Source organism: Lygodium microphyllum, chromosome 22 (genome assembly GCF_053477565.2).
Source record: "Lygodium microphyllum isolate KBCC chromosome 22, Lygodium_microphyllum_v1.1.10, whole genome shotgun sequence".
NCBI lineage: Eukaryota > Viridiplantae > Streptophyta > Polypodiopsida > Schizaeales > Lygodiaceae > Lygodium > Lygodium microphyllum.
The window spans coordinates 107,504,697-107,528,394 of NC_141156.1; the positions used below are offsets into that span (position 1 = coordinate 107,504,697).

General features: G+C 37.5%; 1 protein-coding gene and 1 non-coding gene across 2 annotated transcripts; both read left to right on the forward strand.

Annotated features, from left to right (window-relative positions):
• Window positions 1-2,464: 2,464 nt before the first annotated feature.
• On the forward strand, window positions 2,465-2,565 carry LOC148017486 (U6 spliceosomal RNA). The gene has a single exon (XR_015687994.1). It is a non-coding gene; the product is annotated as a U6 spliceosomal RNA (small nuclear RNA).
• Window positions 2,566-19,105: 16,540 nt separating this feature from the next.
• On the forward strand, window positions 19,106-23,517 carry LOC148017487 (uncharacterized). The gene is made up of 5 exons (XM_087662756.1): window positions 19,106-19,312; window positions 19,453-19,559; window positions 19,748-20,068; window positions 20,222-20,321; window positions 23,500-23,517. The coding sequence occupies exons 1-5, from the start codon at window positions 19,259-19,261 to the stop codon at window positions 23,515-23,517; spliced, it is 600 nt and encodes a 199-aa protein (XP_087518882.1). The 5' UTR covers window positions 19,106-19,258.
• The last annotated feature ends 181 nt before the right edge of the window (window positions 23,518-23,698 follow it).

Below are 23,698 nucleotides of genomic sequence, written 5' to 3' on the forward strand. Positions count from 1 at the left end.
AATTCTTGAAGATAATTACATTATCATTTCCATAAACACATGTCTCGTTGTCTACGCGTAATTTTATTTTTCAACCCTAACTTATCGATTTAAGATCAAGCATAGGTTAGGTTATAACCTAATTCCAATTAATCATCTTATAACTTGCGAACAAGATTCATGCTAAACAAGCAACCTTTTATTAGTAATTATGCAGTTGAAAAACAATAATTGACTAGAGTTATGCAACGTAAGAATCATTTCATGCCTTGCAATTCCCTATGGGTTATTAGCACTTCTCATGATGACTTATTGCGAAGAAAATATGGCCTAATAATGTGAGATGAAATTTTATACTTCCATGCCTAAACGGAGTGCATTATCTTAATTTCGTTTTGTAAATATGGACAATAATCTAAGTTCAATTCATTGAAATGCACAAAAACTAATTGTGTATCAATTTTCTGCTCACTTTATTTTTGTTTATTTTATTGAAAATACTAATGACTAAATTCCTTCGTCATAAGCTAGTTCTTTTAAATTAATCAAAGTATTCAAGACGGAAATTGCATCTTATCTCCAAAAATTATCTACGCATGATTGAATTATAACAACGAAAAATAAAAATTAGGAAGGAAAACCTGGAGTTGGGGTGAGATGTCCACGTGGATGCTAGGAGATGATCCTCCTATGATTGCGCCTTGGGCTTTCTTAGGGGGCATCGCGAATGTAGCCTTTCCGTCGTGGATACAGCTTTGCAACTCTTTTTTGAAATTCCACCGTAGCTCCCTTTGTGATAACTTGCACCATCTGTCGCAAGCAGTTTTAGAAGGCTTCCTCCTTGAAGTAGGGATTTCACGAAAAAGGGGGTGCTTAAACTTTGGGAGGGTTTTAAACGGTCTTTCGAAGGTAAGGCTTCTTTAAGGCCATGGAAAGGAGGCTTTTTCTTGAATCCTGAGGGGGAAGGGAATACCAACCCTCGTAGCTAGGGTTTCCAAAAGAACCTCGGAAAAGGGGGAAATGGGTGTAGAAGATCCTTAAGAGTGGGTTTCCATGTGGGGGGAACAAAGGGTACCAAGGGGCTTTAAGAATGACTTTTTGTATGGGGAAAGAAAAAAAAACTTAAGGCCATTTGAAGGCCCCTTCAAGTCGAATATTGGGGAGGCCAAAGGGGACTTTAGGATCCCTTAGGGGGGAAATTTTTGAGGGGGTGGAAGGAAGGGCTTAAGGGCCACTTGGAAGCCCTTTAATGGCAAATCAAGGGGGGGAAAAAAAGGGCTTATGGAGGTCTTAGGGGGGAATTCGTGGGGGGGGGGGATTCTTAAGCCACAGGAAAGGGGGCTTAGGAGGCCCAATCCTTGGAAGTTTCCAAGGAGCTTCAAATTCCTGGAAAGGCACGTGGGGGGGGGGGGGGGGGGGAGGGGGCATGACTCCCCTAGGCGGTGACACGATGGCCAGGGGGCAACATGGCCTACAGCTTTAGGCGGCGGCACACAGAGCCCCTCCTCACCCTCTAGGTAGTCTGGCGACGACTCCCTTCAGCTGCACGACAGCCAACGCTTGTCTCCTCCCTCAATCTTTACAGCAGGCAGCAGCATCTTCTACCGTTCTATGGTGGCCAAATTCTGCACTACGGCAGTACAGCAGCCTCACCTCTCTCACTCCTACGCAAAGCCTTTCGTCCTCCTCTCTGCTTGCAACCCCCCTAATTTATATAGGTAAGGGGAGGGGGATTCTCCCTCCCCTGCGTGGCAGCGGCCATGGTGACTTATCACCTGCGAGCTCCACTGAGGAGCTTTCACATACCTTCTATTTCCCCTCCCCCTCCAGCACGACAGTCGTCTGGGGGAGGGATAAGGGAAAATCAAAAAGATTTTTGCCATTATCTAATTCAAACAAAATGGTATCCCTATGATTATCCTTATGACCATATAAGAGGATTCACGCGTGCTAAATTAGAATGTTACATTCTCTCCCCCTTGGACGAATCGAGATGTCCTCATCTCGAGATAAATTGGGGATATTGATGGTTGAGAGTGCCTTCATCTATCCAAGTGGCATCCTCTTTGGGATAGTCTTTCCACTAGACGATGAATTCTCTCAAGGTTCAGGATCTCAGTTGTCTCTCCCTAATATCTAAGATCCAGTGAGGCCTTAGTTCAAGGACTCCTTGACTAGGCATTACAACTTATTGGTCATCAAGTACATGGTTAGGATTAAGTACATACTTCTTTAATAGAATGATATGGAATACATTATGAACTTTAAGGTACTCAGGGAGTTGCAATCTATAAGCATTAGGTCCTAGGCACTTGAGGATCTTGTACGGTCCACAATACCTTGGACTTAGCTTCTTGAAATCTCCTAAGGAAAAGGAACTCTTCTTTGGGCATACGCAAATGAAGACCATATCTCCTTCCTCGAAGATTCTATCTTGACGCTTTGAATCCGCGTATGCCTTCTGTCTATCGTTGGTAGCTTGGATGTCCTGTCTTGGAGACATCTGATAAAACTGGAACGATATAGAGAAGATTAGCATGGCCCCTGCACAAGGATGACACGCACAAATCGAGAAAAAGGGCTTATGGAGGTTTTAGGAGGGAATTTGTGGGGGGGGGGGGAGTAGTCTTAAGCCACAGGAAAGGGGGCTTAGGAGGCCCAATCCTTGGAAGTCTCCAAGGAGCTTCCTGGAAAGGCACGTGGGGGGGGGGGGGGAAATGACTCCCCCAGGCGATGATACGATGGCCAAGGGGCAGCGTGGCCTATGGCTTCAGGCGGTGGCGCAGAGAGCCCCTCCTCACCCTCTCAGTAGTCTGGCGGCGACTCCCTTCACCTGCACGACAGTCAATGCTTGTCTCCTCCCTCACTGTTTACAGTAGGCGGCAGCATCTTCTACCGTTCTATGGCGGCCAAATTTTGCACTATGGCAGTACAGCGCCCTCACCTCTCTCACTCCTGCGCAGAGCCTTTCGTCCTCCTCTCTGCTTGCACCCCCCTAATTTATATAGGTAAGGGGAGGGGGATCCTCCCTCCCTTGTGTGGCAACGGCCATAGCAACTTATCACCTGTGAGCTCCACCGAGGAGCTTTCACATACCTTCTATTCCCCCTCCCCCTCCAACACGATAGTCGACTGGGGGGGGATAAGGGAAAATCAAAAATATTTTTGCCATTATCTAATTTGAAAACCATGGTATCCCTATGATTATCCTTATGACCATATAAGAGGGTTCACGAGTGCTAAATCAGAATGTTACAGTTTGTACCTCTTGAACCTCTACAACCTTGGGCCCCATTAAGGGGAGTTTGTCAACACTACTATGGAGGACTAACTCATTGCAACAGGTGGTGTCTATGATACCCATGGTCAATGCTCATTTTGATAGCTCGCATAGTTTGACTTAGACTTTCACTAGTCTAACTAGCCAATGGTGGTATCAACATAGCTAGTTTACTCTCCTATTGGGTCAAGTGGTTTGCCCAACCTATGCCTCAAGTTGCAATAAAATTTTGATGTTTCTTTTGTTGCTCTCACATAGTTACAACAATGCTCTATTTGATCATTCATCAACAACTTGACTAAGAAAAGGTTTCTTGTAGGCCCCAGAAAGCTAGCGAAACCCTATCTAGCTCATGTGCTTACACTTCATAAAACCAAAAAAAATTCACGAATTTTTATCACTTTCCAAGAGTTCAAATAGTAATTTTTAGTAATCAACTCATCTAGTTTCTTGGGAAAAACACTTTCAATCACAAGCTTGATAATCACACTATTTTCACAACAATCAGGCGCTCCTGACAAGTGTTTGGTAAAACATCAAGCAACCAATCAAAGATTTTTTATTATTCATAATGATCCAACATTAAAAAAGTGAAAATCGCTTCTCATTGGTGAGAGGAATAAATCTACACATAACCACAACCACAAAGAGCGTCAAGTTGATACAAAAAATACACAACAAACCATATCGCAACTTTCACCCTACCCCTTGACAAAACCAAGGAATAAAATCCACAAGGAGTAGGCCTAATATAATCTAACAGAAAGCCCAAAGTTAGTCAGTAACCAACTACTCCAAAATGGCCACGCTAAAAATAACTATAAGAGGGGTAATCCTAAGTGGCGGTCTAAACTACTTACCTAACGAAGGACAACTCAACCAGGAGCTCCTACTAGGTGAGGACTCCTATAGCATGATTAAGAAATATTATCTTTCAGCACATTTTTCTATTAGGCCTTTGTTTTTCCATACTCTCGTGTGTAAAAAGGAGGGAACTAAGCGTAAGGACCCAAGAATAACAGGGCATCGGCCTCAGGTCCTGTCTTGGTATCCAGAAACTTACCAAGCCCTTGCGAGGCGACACTAAATAATTTTTCCCTTTTTGACACTCACTTTTATTTTTTCTCCAACCTGCTCTTATTTTTATTTTTTTCAGCTAGATGCCATCCCTAGGAAGACAAGGCATCAGTCCTAGGTCTTGTCTCGTCCTCCCAAGGAACCTACCCTGAGGTAAGTCACTTATGGATATATGTATGCATCACGTGGATTCAAAATAAGGTATTTTTAACATACCATTTTTAAATACAGAAGGGTGTAATATAAATGGGTTATTTATAGATTGAATAGAAAAGGGTTATGCTTTATTTAGAAAAAACTCATAGATATGGATATTTATAAATAGACCTTGAACGCATGTGATATAGAGAATACACATATAGTAACTTCCCCGAGAACCTACCAGGCCTTTGCAAGGCGATTCACACTTATTGAAGGATTTGTCTTTCTTTACTTTTCTATTTTTATAGGGGTTAGAGCCTCTTTTTACATGTCTCTATATATTTTTATTCTTCAACTTTCCAAGATTTTGCTTCTTTGCATATATTTGTTCTAGCTGACTTTTTTAAGTGCCCACAACTAACACAAACTCCTAGGACGGCCACCTAGTAGGTCAGTAGAAGAGAGTCACTAGGATTGCCTTCTAAAATAGGTCTTTCAATGCTTGACAATGCCTTTGCAGAAGGCAACAACTGCTCAAATCTCCCACAAATATATCTAACCTAAACTTGGGACTTCATGCCTTGATTTTCGGTCCCTAACAAACGAAAAGAAAGTAACCCTTACATACACATATATTATTATCTGATTAAGGGAAAAATACTTGGAAAGGGGACAAAACCACTTGGAATGGCCACAAGAAGCTTCTTCGTAGCAAAGGCTCCCTCTAGTGACCTCGTCAACCTGTATGATGCAATCACTAACACAGAAAACCATTAAACATACCTACACCAAAGAGACATATGGACCTCTTGGCCTAAGGAAATAACATAGCTCACTCCTAACAAAATTTGGTCTCATAGCCTAAAGAAATAAGACATTTAAACTCAACAAAACCAACCCTCTTTGCCTAACAGAAATCAAGTATCAAAACCCTTAAAAACAATCGGCCTTCTTGGCCTAAGGAAATCAAGAAAGCTAGCTCATATATATCTCCCCTTGTAAAATCTTATTAATATACGACAAGTTGCTTCATACCAAGGAGGAAATATGGCTCTTGCCATAAAATAAATTCATCAAATTATAACCCATACCTCCTGCATAAATAGCAAGAGGTGTACGCATAACATGTCATCTAACCAACCTATGGGTTCAAGATAACAAAGGCAAATGGGCCCTAGCCACCCTTTGCATCACCCATACTACTAACCATCGCCTGCCACATAGGGCATGTTCTGATAAAAGCCCCCATAATTGCATGGGTCCTATATCATCATCCATAGAGATATTCAAACCAGGATTGTAGTTGGAAAAAAGGCCTTCTTCATAATCAAAGTTTGCTAATGAGTCCATAAACTGATTCTAAAAATATGGAACTAGCTGAAGAGACACTCGCTCAAACCCATCGACCATGGTCATAGTAGTACAATAATACATAAAAATAATAGGATTTCAAATTGTCTATGTCCCATTTAGTTGGTTCAATACCAATCGGGAATCCCCCTTTCTAACAACTGACAAATATTACCTTTACTAGCACTATTAAACCCCATGATTAAAGCTTTGTAGTCCACCATGTTATTGGTAAATCCAACCCCGAGATAAACACCTGATTTCATTACGACTCTGCATTGGGGATCTCGAATAACTACCCCTACAATCTCTTTCTTGTTGGGACCCCTAGATGCTCCATCAAAGTGCCTTATGTACGTCCACAATGGGTATGCACAATAGCCATCATTACCCCTACTCCTAATTATGATAATCAAAATTTAGCATGTTCAGAGGATGTATTGAAGGCTCCATCACACGTTCTTCATTGAATATCATAGGGATGCTTTTCAGAATTCATAAGCAGTGATGATAGAAGACTTTGATTTCCTAGACAAATGATCCATCCTCATGCTCAATCACTTTATATCCTTTAATCCACCAAATAAACTTCCCTTGATGATATCTCTACTCCAAGTATGGGTGCTCCAAATAAGGAATGAGCCGCCCCATCAACCCCTTTTGACTCTTGAAGGTTCCTAAATAGCCCAATATTTATCCAAGTGGGCCAGAGCACTCAAAGAGGGCATCCCCATCACCCAAAGAATGATTGATTGTAGATCTTATGGTCGGAAACTCAATCTCTAAAGACAAAACACACTCCTCCCCATAGACTAGATTGAACGTGATGTGGCCAGTGGATCATTTAAACATCATGTTGTATGCCCACACTGCCATATAATATTTCTTATCCCAGTCTCCCTTCTCTTCGAACACTATTTTTGATAGAATACCCACAAGCTACTTGTTAGTACTTTCAACCTTCCCATTCACTTGTGGGTTATAAGGAGTTGTTTTGTTGTGCTTAATTTGCAATACTTCAGTAAAAAATTTAATCACTTTGTTTAGGAAATGGGTTCCATGGCCCAATACTAATTCCTTTAGCGGACAAAATTGGCATATAATCTGCTCTGATAGGAAATTGGGTGTCTTCTTTGCATCGTTCTTCCTCGTCGCTCGTGCTTTTGCGCACTTTGTAAAGTAGTCAGTTGCCACAATAATATATCTCTTTTGTGTAGTTGATGATGGGGTAATAGGACTCACAAAATCTATGCCTCACTTCTCGAATGGAAGTATAGTCATAATAGGAGTGAGTAGTCACTTACTATTCTCCCTATTTTCATGTTGTTGACAAATATCGCATCTCTTAACATATTGGAATGCATATTGGAAAACGGACGGCCACCAATAGTCTACTCTCAAAACTTTTTGTGCTGTAAGCTGCCCAGCAAAATGTCCTCTGTAAGCAGAGTCATGGCACTCTTCCAAAATGAATGGAACCTCATTAGACATAAGACATCAGTAATAGATATCATAAAATCCCTACCAATATGGTGTTCCTAGGATCAAAGCAAATTTCAAAGCCCACTGTCTAATTTTCATTTTCTCTAATTTTGATAGTCCGGATTCAGTCTCTTCTACCAAGAGGTAATGCGTTATAGCGGCATACAAGGAGGGAATAGATGCCGTATCAATTTTAAACAATAATAAATATTTATTCCTTCCGTCACATTCTTTTTCGGCTTCCCAAAATCCACAAGGCATTCCATAATGGCCTACAGCTTTGGTGGCTTACTTCTAATCTCATAATTAAACTCTTGCAAAGTGATTAACCACTTGGGTAAATGATCAGGAGGCTGTAGCTTCATCAACAATCTAAGCCTTTCCACCTTTGTATAAAATACAACCTTCTCATAGAGAATATAGTGCTTGGATTTTTTAGTCACAAGTACCATTGTGAGGCACAACTTCTCCATGTAGGTGTACCTGATTTTCGATATACCCAACTTTGACAAGCAAAAGCGATTGGATGATACCATTTTTCCTCCCTGATTTGGGATAAGCAGTAGCTGATACTATATGCATGGTGGCTACTGAAAATATATAGAATACTTTGCCCCGTTTAGGTGCTTTTAAAATTTGTGCTTTTACTATGGAAGAAATTATGAATTTATGATTGAGAAGAGAGGTCTAACTAGAATACACTATCACTCATCGGATTCAATGGTCTTAAGTTTACTTCCACACCTAATGAGGATTCCTACCAAGTTTGGTAGCTAACTACCAAGCAAGTATATGGAAGATATGTGCTTTGGAAGCTTGATTTCTATAGTAGTGGACCACATGCAAAAATGTGGAATTGCAAACTGTTGAGAGGTTTTCTAGGGCTGAAATATTTGCATTTTGGCTCTAATGTCTTTTGACAACTTATATTTGAAGCTACAACTTTCTTTGAAAAATCTCAATGATCCGAGTTAGGGATCAAAAGTTATGAGTAATGTTGTGCTTAGGTGTCCTAATTTATAAGATTCTGGAAGTTAAAGCATATCTTTATTAGAGTTGGTTTGGGTTTTTAAATAAATGATTTTCAAATAAATCATATTAGAGTTGGTTTGAATTTTAAAATCATAAACACACACATACATTTTGCTTATAAGTATTCTAACCCAAAGTACTCACAAATCTTATGGAGACACATATACACATGCATGTGGCATTTAGTGAGCACACAAAGTGTAATTTCGTTGAGACTAAGAGAACATTCTAATTGTTTGACTATTTGGGCAACATATTAATTTTTATTGCCATGACTTTCATTGGGCAATACCTTTTATTAAGACAATGTACCCTGGAAATTTCCCTATTGTGGCTCTAGAAATGCATTTTTTGTAGTAAATTTTCAAGCTGTATTTTTCTAGCATCATCAAAGGTTGAAATATCTCTAAATCCTTGCTTCATGTATTAGTATCTATAAGTATATCATCCAATTATATCACCATTACTTTTTTTCCTATGAGATCTTGAAATAAATCACTTCCCACCAATTAAAATATTCCTAGTGGATAAGTTATGCCAAATGGCATAACCTTGAACTAGAAAAGTCCCACTAGGACTTTAAAGGTGTTCTTTGTAGGATCCGTTAAGCTAACTAGCATTTGCCAATAGCCTAATGGTAAATACATAAATGTAGAATAATTTGACTTCCCCAACAAGGTTAGTAAATCATCTAATATGCATCTCTAATTTTGACTTTATTCAATGGTCTAATCTCCACAAAACCGATATTTTCCATTATTCTTTTTTACAAGTTGCAATTTTAATACCCATGGACTCTTGGATGTTTCTTTTCAATGGTCTAATCTACACAAAACCTATATTTTCCATTATCCTTTTTAATGAGATGCCGTTCTACTACCCATGGAATCTTTGATGGTTCTATTATTCCCTTGACTAGCATGTCTTTATTGTCGCATTGATTACGTATATTCCTTTTGAAGAACGTGATTGCATAAGAATTTTGATGGGTGGCATTGGTAAGTTGGTATCTTATGTGTGACTAGAGCAGTCATTGTTTGTTTCTCAATTGTTGGTAGCATGTTTGGATACTATTAAAGTAGTCCTTGATCTCTTGTTGCCCTTGTTGAATTGGTGTTTCTTAAATCAACACTTGCTAGAAAATAAGTTTTATTTGGGACAATTATAACGCTATAGATTATGCATTGGATATTTCTAATACCTCATCTCTAAAGAAAATCCCAACTAGTCACATTTCAAAGTTAAAGGAATTTTTTTTTTCTAGTATGTATACCTTACGTTATCAAATTTAACCCCCAATTGGTAAGGGTACTACTTCTTGTACTTTTGAATGATATAGCTTTTAAGAGTCTCTAAAAAGGATTCAAAAAGGTTTTGCTTCATGGGTTCTATGGCTCAATTTTTTTGTTAAGCATTTCCTTATGGAGGGAAAAGATACACCTAAATCTAGTAGTGCTCAGAGATAGGCAAATCTCCTATTTGGATAATAATTAATGCTACACGTTGGGTTGTGTATTTGGATACTTGAGGCTTGAACTTGCAAATTGCTGAGCCTCAAGAACTATTCACTTAGATGTTTTCCTAGATAAATACCCATGTTTCAAAGTTTTCTTTCTTGAGTTGTAAATTTTAAATATGAGTTCATTTTGCTTTCAACTTATTCCAATATTCACTCACATGGCCATATTTGCTACAATAAAATCATTTTAGTCTGCCATGAGTATCCTTATTTGGAAGAGCTCTTTCGTATGTGAATTGAACATTTTGGGCATCAATGACTATGGGTATTGGACCATCTATCATCATTGTTATGTATGTTTTTGTGTGTGCAATTTATAAATTGGGCCTCTATTTCTCTTGGAAGTTTCTTACATTTTCTCAATTACTTTAAATGTTGATTATATATATTCAAGTGTATAAAATGTCTCACTGATGACACTTTTTAGTGAGTCCAATTTTCTTTTACTACATAGTCACTTATTGAGTACATCATATGGCTGCAAATTCTTCAAGAAATCTTCTCATTTCTCATGTTTTTTGATATTCTATCTAGCCATGGTATCCCAAAACATTGTCAAAGTTGTGAAGGCCATGATAGGACATCCTTTGTTGATGAGGCATTAAAAAATCATGATCAAACTCATGGATTTTTCCTTTTCTCCATATACATTGGTAACTCCATTTTTATATACATAAGTTCATCTTGCACTAGAGATTATGGGGTTTGTTTTTTACAACGGAGATTGGGGAGTTGTCCCCACCAAATATGTAATACATAAACTGAGAGAGAAAGAGAGAAGAAGTACCTAAATTCCTTTTTCGAGAAAACTACTTGTCCAAGTTCTTCTCCTTGCCTTTCATCTTAGGGCATGTAGCCCTTTATTAACCATGATTTAATTTACTACGATTAGCTAACTATGGTTGGGACCCCAAAATATATTTCAAGTGATGCTAGTTACTCTCAATCTACATTAATGTGTATAACCTTTTCTCAATATGTGCATTCAATTTATAAATATCACTTTCAACCCGATGCATACACAAAAAGGGTAAAATAATAGCAAGGAGCTATTGGTTGTAGAACTATATCTAGAGCCACATGTCTAATAGCCACTAGCTCTATGGATTTCTTTAACCTAAAACATATTTATAGTCACTTGAAATAGCATGCAAAAGTTCCAAGTCAAAGCGCATTTAAATGACCATTTAAATGAATGTGAAATTTGCACATTAAACATTGTATAAAAGTGTGAAAAAAGTCTCATATATGTTTCATGAAGTAAACATGATTTTGGACATGAGCTTTTTATCATGGCTTTAGATGTGCCTGTAAGATTTCTTTCTCAATTCACAAATTTGTCAATGTGGCTATTTATAGGCCTAATCACTTGTAATATATGTAAAAAAAAAAGGCTCTCAAAATTTGACTTTCTAGGATGCATTATTGCATCCATCTTTTTTTTGTAAAGGTAGAATTATGCACTTACACTTTTTAACACTTCTTTGACATAGTAGCACTTTGATTAATCAAGCAACCTATACAAAGTTGCAAAAACATTTGGACCAAGACACCTAAATATTTTTTCATGATATAACACATTTAAACCATGGCAGTTAAGGTTCAATACTTCCAAAGTGCATGACAATCGATAAGCATATTATTTGTTCACTAGAGATTGGATGTTTCAAACATCTACCTCATGATCACACCGTTTGCCAGTATTGTCTATAGTACTATTCCTTTTTTCCAAAAAAGAGGGTTGAAAGCCATAACCATTTAAAGAAATTTATCATTGGCTGATTAAGATACACAACACCAATATGTATGGTAGTACCCATCCACATTGAGAAATAAGAGGTAACTCATAAGCTCAAACTTTCTAAGATGAGAGAAAAATCATTACAATAACAATGCATAAAGTTCAACATAACAATGGCTATACCTCCACCATTTTTTAATACATGTGACTTGGAAACTGTATGCAATTTGAGAAGATTAGGTGGCCAATAGAATGTAAGGTGAGCCAAGATAAATGTGAAGTGTGAGAAATTGTTACCTTTCATGCTATCATCATTTATAAGAAAGGTCTGGTAGTAATGAGTTTTCAAATATGTGTGGATGATTGTGCAAGATTATGTATTTCAAGTAGTCAAGTAGTAATATGTATATGTATATGTGACGGGGGATAAGGTAGGAGAACACAAAAAGAGATGAAACAAGTGCGGCTATGTGTCCAGGTATGCTGAGGTGTTGAGCTCTACATGACTGGCATCCATTATGCACCTTTGGGATGTGGCAAGATATTACTCATTGGTATATTAGATGACCGACATGAGGATATTCCAATGATTCTACAGTAAAACTATACCCATGTATTCCACTCTTAGTTATAGCACATTTATTGTGCCACATCTTCTCTCCTTTAGTAGGTTTGACTACATGTACATATGTTGTGGTACACACATCCTTAGTGACCGTGTGTACATACATTGTGGTACTTTCAATATATTAGAGTTTTATCATGTTGTAGATTTAGTTCTTTTGGTGGAACAAGAAAGAATAATAATAATAATAATTCAAGCCTATCTTTGAGTGTTCTCAAGTCTCCATTACTTTTGTGTGACATGTGCTCTTCGATTCTTCACTTGTGTCCCCTCTTGTCTATTTCTATAGTTTTAGAGTCATCCCATGGTTGCAAATATCTTGATTGAAGGCTAAGATGAAGGTATTGGAGCATGAAAGAAAGAAAGCAAGCAATGTGTAAGAAGCTATTCCATCTTGCTGAATTTGCATTGCATTATAGTAGGAGGAGGCTTTTGAGACTAGCACAGCTATAGTCTTCCATTGTAATGAAAGTTGGTGAGTACGAAGAATAGTGTATGTACTACAAGTAAGAGCCTTTAGGACTTTTTAATTGTGATTTTTAGCATTTAAGGTCATTTCGGTCTCCTTTCTAAACTTGCAACTTGTCTGGATAGCAGTTTTCGCGTATACCATAGTTTTTGCTATGTCTGTTATTTACAGGTATACATGTTAAAGATTTGGATTTGTAAGATTTCATGTATTTACCAGGTTAAAAATACAAAATAAATTTTCATATGGATTACAACTTGTAGTTATTATTGTGTAATTAGTGAAAAAAGGCTACATGTTTAGTTAGGATGCACCTCATATCAACTTACTTGCAAATTGTAGTTTTTTGCAAGTCTTTTCGTCAATTTATCTAACAACTTTGACCAAATGGTTAGCAAGAATCTTGTTAATAATAAATATCCTTCTTGAAAGTTAACAATGAAAATTTTCTTGAAGAGTAAACATGTTTGGAATTACATTGAAGAAGATATGGTAGCAACACGTGAGTTCCTATGTGAAATGCTACTACACAATAGGTGAAATATTAGGAGTAGACACAAAGTAAAGTCATAAATTGGTTGTTTGTTAATGTCACAGATAGCACGATGGTGTATTTATAATAATTGAATATCTACACTATTGCATGGAAGAATCTAGCAAGGTTGTTTGAAGTAGAGAGTACTAGCATATATAATTTTGGTGATAGTAGAGAGTATTGACATTGTGGTTAAAAGGCCACATTTTTAAAAATTGCTCTAAAAAGAAGGCTAGAATTAGAAAATGAAAAAATAACAAGACAATTGTACATCCAACAATAGAAACAATGATGACAAAAGTGAAACTTTCTTTATTATATATCACTTTATGAGAATACTATGACTATAGATAGTTCATTAAAAAATTATGTATGGTATGTAGACTCATGTGCTTCTAACCACATGACTTCTCACATAGACTAATTTAGAGAGATGTGCAATTCAAAGTCTATAGGCTATGTGGAGACAGTGGATGATATAGCTCACCCCCTTACTCATATTAAAAATATTCATTTCAGTATGTAGGATGGTAAAACTAAGTACTTGACTAATATGCTGCATGTATCAAATATTACAAAAATCTTGGTGTCTATTGGTAGATGGTAGAACTAGGATTATAGATTTGATGTACATCTGATGCTTGTTATGTACAAGATCTAAAAGATAATTGCATGTTGATTGTAAAAGAGAAACATGCTTGTAGATTGTTTACTCTTGATGTAAGTCTACTCAAAATGGATGCTATCATGTTTGCATAAGGTTCAAGTATTGTGGTTCATTTTGAAATTTGACATAAGAGAATTGGTCATGTGAATGTGCAACGGTTGAAAGATATGCAACCAAAACATATTGTGGATGGCTTGGCCAAGCTTAGGATTGATGGGATGCGTAAAGTATATCAAGCATGTCAATTTGGAAAGCAAGCAAGGCATGGGTTTTCACATGAAAAGCATGTATGCAAGAAGCCTCTTGAATTGAAACATTATGATGTGTGGGTCCTATAAATACTACAACTTTGAGTGGTTGCAAGTATTATGTTTTCTTCATTGATGATCATACTTGCAAAATATGGATTTATTTTGTGCATGAAAAATGATGTTTTCACTCACTTTGTAAATTATAAGACTTTGGTTGAGAAGGGTTGCATATTACATACCTAACATTGGATGGAGGGGGAGAATATCTCTCTAATTAGTTTTTTGAGCGTTTATAGAAAAATGGTATACAAAGGTAGTATATGTGTAGATATACTCCACAAAAAAATGGAGTTGTCAAGTGAAAAATAATGCATATTATAGAGGTAGGTTGGGCATTGATGTTAGAAAGAAACTTATCTCATTATTATTGGGCTAAAGGAATTGCTATTGTTGTATACATTATGAATAAGACACCTACTACTTTTGTACATAATATGATACCCAAAGAGAAGTTTACACAAGTAGAAAGCCAAAATTTCTCCATTTGAAAGTATTTTGATGTATTTCTTATGTGCATATTCATGATTAGTTACATAGTATCCCATAGGAAAGAAAACATGTATTTATGGAATATTCTCTTGAGTAAGAGGGTTGCAGATGTTATAACCCTATTACACGTGAGCTAAGAGTTAGCAGAAATGTTATTACAAGAAGAGGTGTATATGGAGTAGGTAGCAATTTATGAGTATTTAGAGCATCCCACATTTGTGTGTAGGTTAAAACAGGTGCTCTATGGCCTGAAGCAAGTATTTAGAGCATGGTCTAACGAGATTGGAGAGTATCTTCTCAACATTGGCTTTTATAGTTCCGATATTGATCATTAAATTTATATGGGCTGTAGGTTTGGTCATTATAGTTATCCATGTGGATGACTTGATTATTATAGGTGATAGTATTGATATGGGAATGCTCATGTTTAAGGAAATTTTGAAAAGGACATTTGAGATACAGGATTTGGGTGAGCTAAGGCACTTTTTTGGTATTGACATGATCAAATGTGGGGGTGGTATATGGCTATCCCAAAGGTAGTATGGCTTGGATATGTTGTCCAAGTATGGTGTGATAGCATGTAAGCCTCTTTCAGTACCATTGGAGTGAAATGTGAGGTTGAGTACCAATATTCGAGATGAGATAGAAGACCCTACTATGTATAAGAGGATATTAGAAAGTTTGATTTACATGACTATTATAAGGTCTGAGTTGAGTTATGATATTGGCCTTGTCAATTAGTTTATATAGGTACCTAAAAAGACTCATTTGGATACAATTAGACACATATTGAGGTATGTGAAATCCACTTTACATTATGAACTACTTTATGAAGCAGGCTTGGATAAGTTATTCATGAATATATGTGTGCATCACGTGGTTTTAAAATTAGGTAATTTTAAAATACCATTTTTATACTTTTTTTACATACAAAAGGGTGTAATATAAAGGAATAATTAATAGATTGCATAAAAAAGGGTTATGTTTTATTCAAGAAAATTTCATAGATAAGGATATCTATAAATAGGCCTTGAACATAGGTGATGTAGAGGATATACATATAGTAACTTCCTCGAGAAAGTAGGTAAGGATATACAAGTGTTTGGATACATAGATGTAGATTGGGCTGGTAGCATGTCTCATAGAAGATCTACCAATGGATTTATTTTTTTCTTTGGTGGTGCACCAATTATATGAATTAGTAAAAGGCAACCTTTGGTTTCTTCATCGAGTATAGATGTTAAGTACAAAGGTGCTACTATGATAGCATGCGAGATGATATGGCTACAAAAGTTATCAAGTGAAATGGATGTGCACAGAGATGGTCTAGTTGTCTTCTATTATGATAACATGAGCTACATACAACTAGCTAGGAATGCATTATTCCATGCTAAGACAAAATACATTGAGGTACATCACTACTTTGTGAGAAAATGTACTTGCACAAATGATTGACTTGGTATATGTCAAAGTATACCTGATTAGGTAACTTATAATTTCACAAAGGCATTGGTGCATGGAAGCTTCAAAAATTTTGAAGCCTACTTGGAATTACAAAGATACAACTGAGCTTGAGAAAGAGTATTGAGATAGCAAGCTCAACATGTGTAAACATTGATGATAGACTACCTAGTTAGATATATCCGGACATCCACACTTAGCACATTGGTGGTCACTATGATCCTCACATGGTCCACACTGACTTATCACTTATTATATGTGGTTTATTACACCTACCTACAACTAGCATAGTTATAGCACCAATTGATTAATATAGTCAGTTAGGCCCTATTTGACTTAGTAGGCCACATTTCTTTATGTTGTAGCTTATCTATACATTGTATAAATTGTATTGTGCATGAAAGAAGAAGAAAAAACCAGTAATAAAATGTTTTGGCCTCCATCTCTCTTCTTGTATTCTTGAATGAGTTTGCTCTTATGCGTATGGTTATATCCCTCTTCAAAATTTTGCAACAACTCAGAAGCAACATGACCTTTTGCTAATAGATATAGAAACCTTTAAGTTGAAACATTAGATGAGTTTTAATCAAATCACTGTCTTTTCCACTTTCTTTTAAACTAAATGTAACTTGGTAAGTTGAAATTTTTAAACCTTATTGTTCTTCTCGAAATGTGAGTAAACATATTATTATTTCTATTAAGAATAATTACATGTCCACTTTGGGGGTTCACTATATATATGTATTCTGTATATCACATACATTCAAGGTCTATTTACAAATATATTTATTTATTAATTTTCTTTGAATAGAACACGATCCTTTTTAATTCAACCTATAAATAACCCCTTTATATGACACCCTTCTTTCAATAAAAAATATATAAAATTGGTTTTAAGAAAACCCTTTTTTGAACTCACATGACAAATACATATATTCATGATGATTGAGCCCTTGAGAATGTCCATCTTAAGGATGCATCGAGTAAAAATAATACTACATTTGTATATGAATAGAGTAGTCTTGTGATCATAAGCCCTTCTAGTCGTGGAGTTTTTATGGATGCATGCATGTGTGTATACCTCAATGTTCAATGATGTGATACCTTCCTCTGTTTATGGGTTTCTCCATGTGATTCAATTTTGCATATATATATATATATATATATATACATACATACATACATATGTACATATGTACATACATATATATTTATATAAACATAAATAGATAAATAAATAAATAACATGTATATATATACATGGATGTATCAATACACTTGTATATATGTGTAGAATTCCATCTCAGCCTCTAATTAATGTCTCTCATTTAATGGTTTTGTCATCCTATCAACATCCACATAAACATTCTCATATAATGGTAAATCTGTACATACATGTGTGTGTGTGTGTGTGCGTGTGTCCATATACACATCTTGATATATGTAAGGTTCCACCTCAACCTCCATGTGATTGTGTCTCTCAATCAAAAGTCTTTTGCTCATAGTACCTTCCACTTGATTGTCATAAATATGATGTGATGACTGACTTATAGTATTGTGAATATACACAAACCCACAATCATAAGCACACATACACACAAATAATATATACTGACACACACAAAAACATGCAGATACATAATACATTATAGTAACATATAGATACTCATGACAACCCCATGGATGACCTAAAATTATCTAATAAATGATGATGTTCCCCCAACCATAATGGCTCCATTCACATTGCCCCATGTTCTAACTCACATGACCTGATAGCCTCAATTAATACTACCAAAATCACTTGATATCCACCTCACAACACAACTACCATTCCTTATACAGTCCTCTCTAGATTCAAAGAAAATAAACTTCTTATGGCCCACACCAGTAGTCTGTATCATCTAGAAACCCTTTAAAAAATGAAAGCTTGGTTATATATATGGAACCTAACACATCAACTTTTGAACATATTTCTTGTAAACAATAATTCAACAGCTAGCTTGGTTTAGGTGCATCTAGAAATTGATTGGAATTAAGCTAGTTTGGCATGAACTTTTTTAAATTTAATTAGCACATAGCTACCTTGAATTCATCTAAATGTGAAGAAAGAAATCTATACACCAATCCATTCTTTATGCCAAGGCTTTCGAAAGGTATTCATACTAAACTAATTCAATATGCAGACCTAGTTAATTCGTAAATGCTTAACTAACACTTTTATTGATTTCTTTGTATCTAGATGAGTTGCATGTACCATGAACTACACAAATATTGATCAACAAAAATAATAGCCTTATGAAGAAAAAGTAGCCAAATATCTATAAAGTGGGCTAATCTTAGAAGTACAAAGCTAAGCCCTTGACAAGTAGTAAAAAAGTTCAACTTATCTTTGGGAGAAATAGTATATGGCTATATTTTTATAAACATATGTTGAGGTAGCATCATAAGTTGCCATAGAGATGAAAGCAAGTCGACTAACTCGCTTAGATACATCTCACTACAAATGTCCTCTTTGTATGTTCACTCATATTGTTTTTCTGGGTTTTGGAACGCCACCAGCACTCATCGCGTCGAGAGGACATGTGTGTGCCTAAATACACAAAATATTTTAGCTCAACCTCCATGTGATTGTCTTCCTCAATCAATGGCTTTGTCCTCTAGTTGACATCGACTTGATTGCCCTGTCGTTTTGCACATGGGCTTTCCTACTTAATAGTATATATCAAAATAATCACGTTGAGGAGCGGATCGTATTTAGGAGCGTGTATGAAAAACGTTTTCGGGTTCGGACAATGCAAAAATCTTTAACGTGTATTTGCCATTAACTAAACGAAAAGGTCTCGTAGGTTCAACGTTCAAATCGTTCAAATTACATGTGAAAGAGGCCGGACGTTGGGTGGCTATAAAATGCCCAACCGCAGCACCACCAAGCACTCACGACAATTCCTTTGCCTCCCTTTCTCCTCCTTGATTCTCTAGTCTTCCTGATTCACCACACGTGGGCTGTTCGTACAGAGCTCTCATCTCTGATCTAAACAGTCTGGTTGTATTTTGCGCGCACTAGCGTTTGCAGAGAATATTAGAATTAGAATACAGCACAATGGCTGCAACGTTTGGCGCACCAGCTTCTGCCGCGAAGAACTCCAGCTACACGGTAGAGAGACTACTTGGAGCAATAATAATCTCACATATTTATATATATACAGAGACAGAGAGGGGCACAGAGAGAGAGTGTGTGTGTGTGTGTGTCGCTCTCTATCGCTGCTATAAGTCTTCGACTGTCAAATGATGCAGGTTAATTCCGATGACTACTGGATCGAAAGGAACCACCAGCTCTTCGCGACTCCTCCACCTGCAGAGTTGATCCACAGCTGGAGCAGCGGCGTGGCATCCGTCAAGAGGTGAGCGCGGCGCTGGGGATTGATATTGATCAGCAATTGACTATAATTATCATAAATGAGTGTGCAATGACAAGTGTCGGCGCCGCTAGTATTGAGCAGCAGCATACAATTGATTGAGGGTACTCTGTGTGTGTGTGTTCTTTTATGTGTACTGTGCCGCACAATATGCGTACTACGTTTGCTTGCAGGAGGAGCGCAGAGGAGAGACGCGCTTTGGTCGCATCCTCGTTTGAGCTGGGGTCGTATCATGACGAGTCAACACTCGGTGCCGCCGTGGGCGGGGCAGAGGTTACGGATGATAAGGGCAACATTGACCTGCCCCCCGGTAAGTATCCGGCCGAGTACTGGAAGGACGTCAGCAACCACGGCAACATCCTCGCCACCTTCATGGTTACTGCCCGCCACAAAACCGGCTTCACTCCTGATCTCTCCAGCGCCTCATTATCCAAGGAACAAGCCAAGGAATATATGGAGAAGTTCAATAAGTGGTTAGCTGTGCTCGACGAGGAGTATGTACTGCTCACTCATGATCATTCCCGTTCCGTTTGTAAAACTGTCTGCCCCCCTCCCCCGCTTCTCGTATGTGCCTCGTATGCGATAATTCTTTGTTCAAAAGCATATAATTGCTAACGCACTTGCTCGCTTATCATGCATGGTCACAGGTATTCTCCTTATGTTCTTTATGTTGGTGGGGACAAAAGCACGAGATCAAATGACAGCACCAACTGTGATGTGGTTCTCAATGGCGTTGGTGAGCTTGTGGTGCACAAGGAACTTTCAATCGATCCCCATATAGGAAAAAAAGAGAATTCCCCATGGAATTCCCTAGTTGAAAATACAAATAAGTGGGGAAAGTAAAAACTAGGGAAAATGGGACATTTCCTAGTGAGAATAAGTAGGGAATCACATAAGACCTTTCCTATGTAGGAAATATTTCCTACATAGGAAAATACAAAATTTTCTATATAGGGAATAATTCCTATATAGGAAATATTTCATATATAGGAAAAATTTTCTAGAGGTGATTCCCTAGGTACTCTCACTAGGAAATCTCTCATTTTTCCTATTTTTTACATTCCCTACTTATATGTACTTTCAACTAGGGAATTCCGTGGAAATTCTCTTTTTTCCTTATCACTTTATCTACTTTATGCTGCCTCTTAGACATGCTAATATCAAACAAGAAATTGCACAATAAATTTTTAACTAGAAAATTATATAGAGAATGTCATCATTTCTAAGTAAGGATCAATAACATACATCTAATGATCAAAATAGATTAAACAAATTAAGACATCAACATCTACTTCTAGCAACCAAAAGAAAAACAAAAATAATTTTAAAGGAGCATAGAACTAAAAACTAACTAAGCAACATGTGTGTCTTGATTGTTTTATCCCTTAAATCTCCAATATGTTGCAAAGTAATAAATGTTTGTCTACCCTCTTCTCTAAATTTCAACATGGGTGGCCGATAGATATCATCATATGATGGTATACGTATCACTCCTATTGATACTCAAGTGATCAAATATCATTAGTTAGTATAACCATTTCAAAAAATGACTCATTATCAACATAACAAAGCTAGTAATACCTGATTCTTGACTTGAAGAAGTGTTAAGGCAAGCAATCTCAATGTCTTCCTTTCTTGCATTGTCTCTTGTGTCATCTTTAGTAACTTGTTTACCTATATATACATAGAGTTAACCAAAGCTCACGATAATACAAGGTTATGAAAAATTTCAATAACACAAAAGAAAGTATTTAGATATTTTGTATCAATTTGGGTCACCAAATTTGTACAAGTTTTTGATCCTTAAAGTTGGTACCTACATCTTGACTTGAAGAAACATTTTGCAAGTAACCTCCTGATCTCCCTTTCTTACATTACCTCTTTTCCCACCTTTTGTTGTTCTTTAATCTATATTTATATATATACACACAATTACTCAAAGTTTAAAAATATGAATAACTATGAACATTTTTAATTAGACAAAGAGACTAATTAAAGCTAGTTAATCTCAAAATGAATCACCTAATAAAATATGTACAAATTTTAATTTTCAAAGTTTAGTAGAAATAAAGACATATACCTGTATCGTGATTTGAAGAGACATTAGGGCCAATGACCTCCTTAGCTTTCATTGTTCCATTATCTCTTGTACCATCATTTGTGATTTTGTTACCTTTATGTACACATAATAAACCAAAGTTTAGAAACATAAGAGACATTTGTAAAACATCAAAACACGCATTTGTAAAACATCAAAACATCAAAATACGCATACCTTTTTTGCCCTGTTCTTTACACCATTTGATAGTGATAGTAAATTGAGCAGGTGAAAACAAGGAATTCATTGTTCATACTTTTATGGGCTCACCAACTTCTCCTTCTGGTTTGAAGCATCTTACAGACTTCCTGTTGAATAGTCACTGGCTGCGTGGGCATTGGCACTGGCTCCGGCTCCTCTCTCCACAGAGTCTGCAAATGGTGAAGATGATGATGACTGAGGAGGAGCCACTGAGTATAAATAGGCTGAAAAATGGGGAGCAATAAATGCTGGTCGGCCAGCATTAATGCTGGCCGACTGGTGCATAAAATGCTCCACTGGCATAAAATGCCACACTAGAAAAATACCTAATAAAAATGCCCAGTCCAGATCAAGCTCAGACTCACACATGAGCTGACAAATACTCTTCTAACACCCTCTCTCAGATCATGGGTGATCTGATACAATATAATAGTACAATGAAAAGGGATCAGAAACTATACAACATAGAACCACCAAGTAGAACCATGGATACCCAAGCAATGGGTGATCAAGCCACCACCAAGGTGCCTCGGAGAGAACCTGATGTCGATGTCGATCGGACCAAACACCTGAAAATAGAAAAGATCATAGCATGTCTCTGTGTTCATCACCAATGTCTTGCAGTAGCATACAAGACCATCCTGTCAAAAATGCAGTTGAACATATGTGACCATGGATTCCCCGCCTTTGGCCAGTCCCCTCGTGTGAGCACCAGACGAAAGCCTCCCGCTCTCTATCAGAGAACCAACTCATCATGCACCTGGATGTCAATCCCAGCTCCAGGATTTCATTCTGCCAGACTGAAGTCGATGCATCAAGGACGTCCCTCTCTGGAACCTGTGCACCTGTATAAAAGTATAGATGAGGCACGACTGCCCCATCTGAACACCCGCTCACACTCACTCTCTGGCACAAGAGAGTCGTGAGGAATGACCTCATCACCACCACTAGAAAGCAGCCGAGGAAGGGGCCACCAAGCCCTTCCCGCGATCCGAAGAAGAGGATCCCTTCCGCGCGTTGGACTTCAACTTGGCCGGAGGATCGGAGTCGGAGTCGAAGTCTGATGAAGGAGAGGACACATCGGTAGAGTCAACATCCCGCTTCGTCTTTTGCTCCGTCTTCCTGGAAGCCGCTAACGTCCTGTAGTCCTTCCACAAATGTCCCTTCTTGCCACAATGGTAACACTAGGCCTTCGACTTCTTCTTCCCGTCATCCCTCTTTGAAGCTACATAAGCCTCACCTCCATAATGTGCCGGAAGCCGCCCCTGTAATCTCAAGGATGTCTCATGCAACTTATCATCAGGGCTTCGGAGGAGCCATATGGAGAGGAGAAGAAGAGAAGTAGAGAAGAGATAGAATTTAGAGAGGAAACACAGCCAGAACACAAGCACAGACCGCAAAAAATGAGAGTTCATATGCAATATAACCCAAAATCTGATCAATAGAAGACAAAATCTGCTGTGCAGAAAGGCAAAAACTCACTCAAAAACTGCCAAAAAACAACAAAAACGGCCTGAAGTAACAGTCACCCAGCCACGAGAGATGCTGAATCAGCAAAATGTAGGCTGTAAACTGGAGAAAAACAGGTAGAAAACTGTCGCCAGCAGCTGCTGATGGAAAACGCAGGCAGCAGAGGGTGCATAGGCAGCAGGCAATGGCAAAACTGCAAAAAACGCAGGCTGAAACAGCCCCAAAACAGATCGCCTGGCTGCGACAGCAGTCGTCTGATCAGCAGGGTACAAAACAGTCCTGAAATCAACAAGAAAACACAGCAGGAGCACAGATCCTGAAATTTGATACCATATCAGAAGTGGAGGAGCGGTAA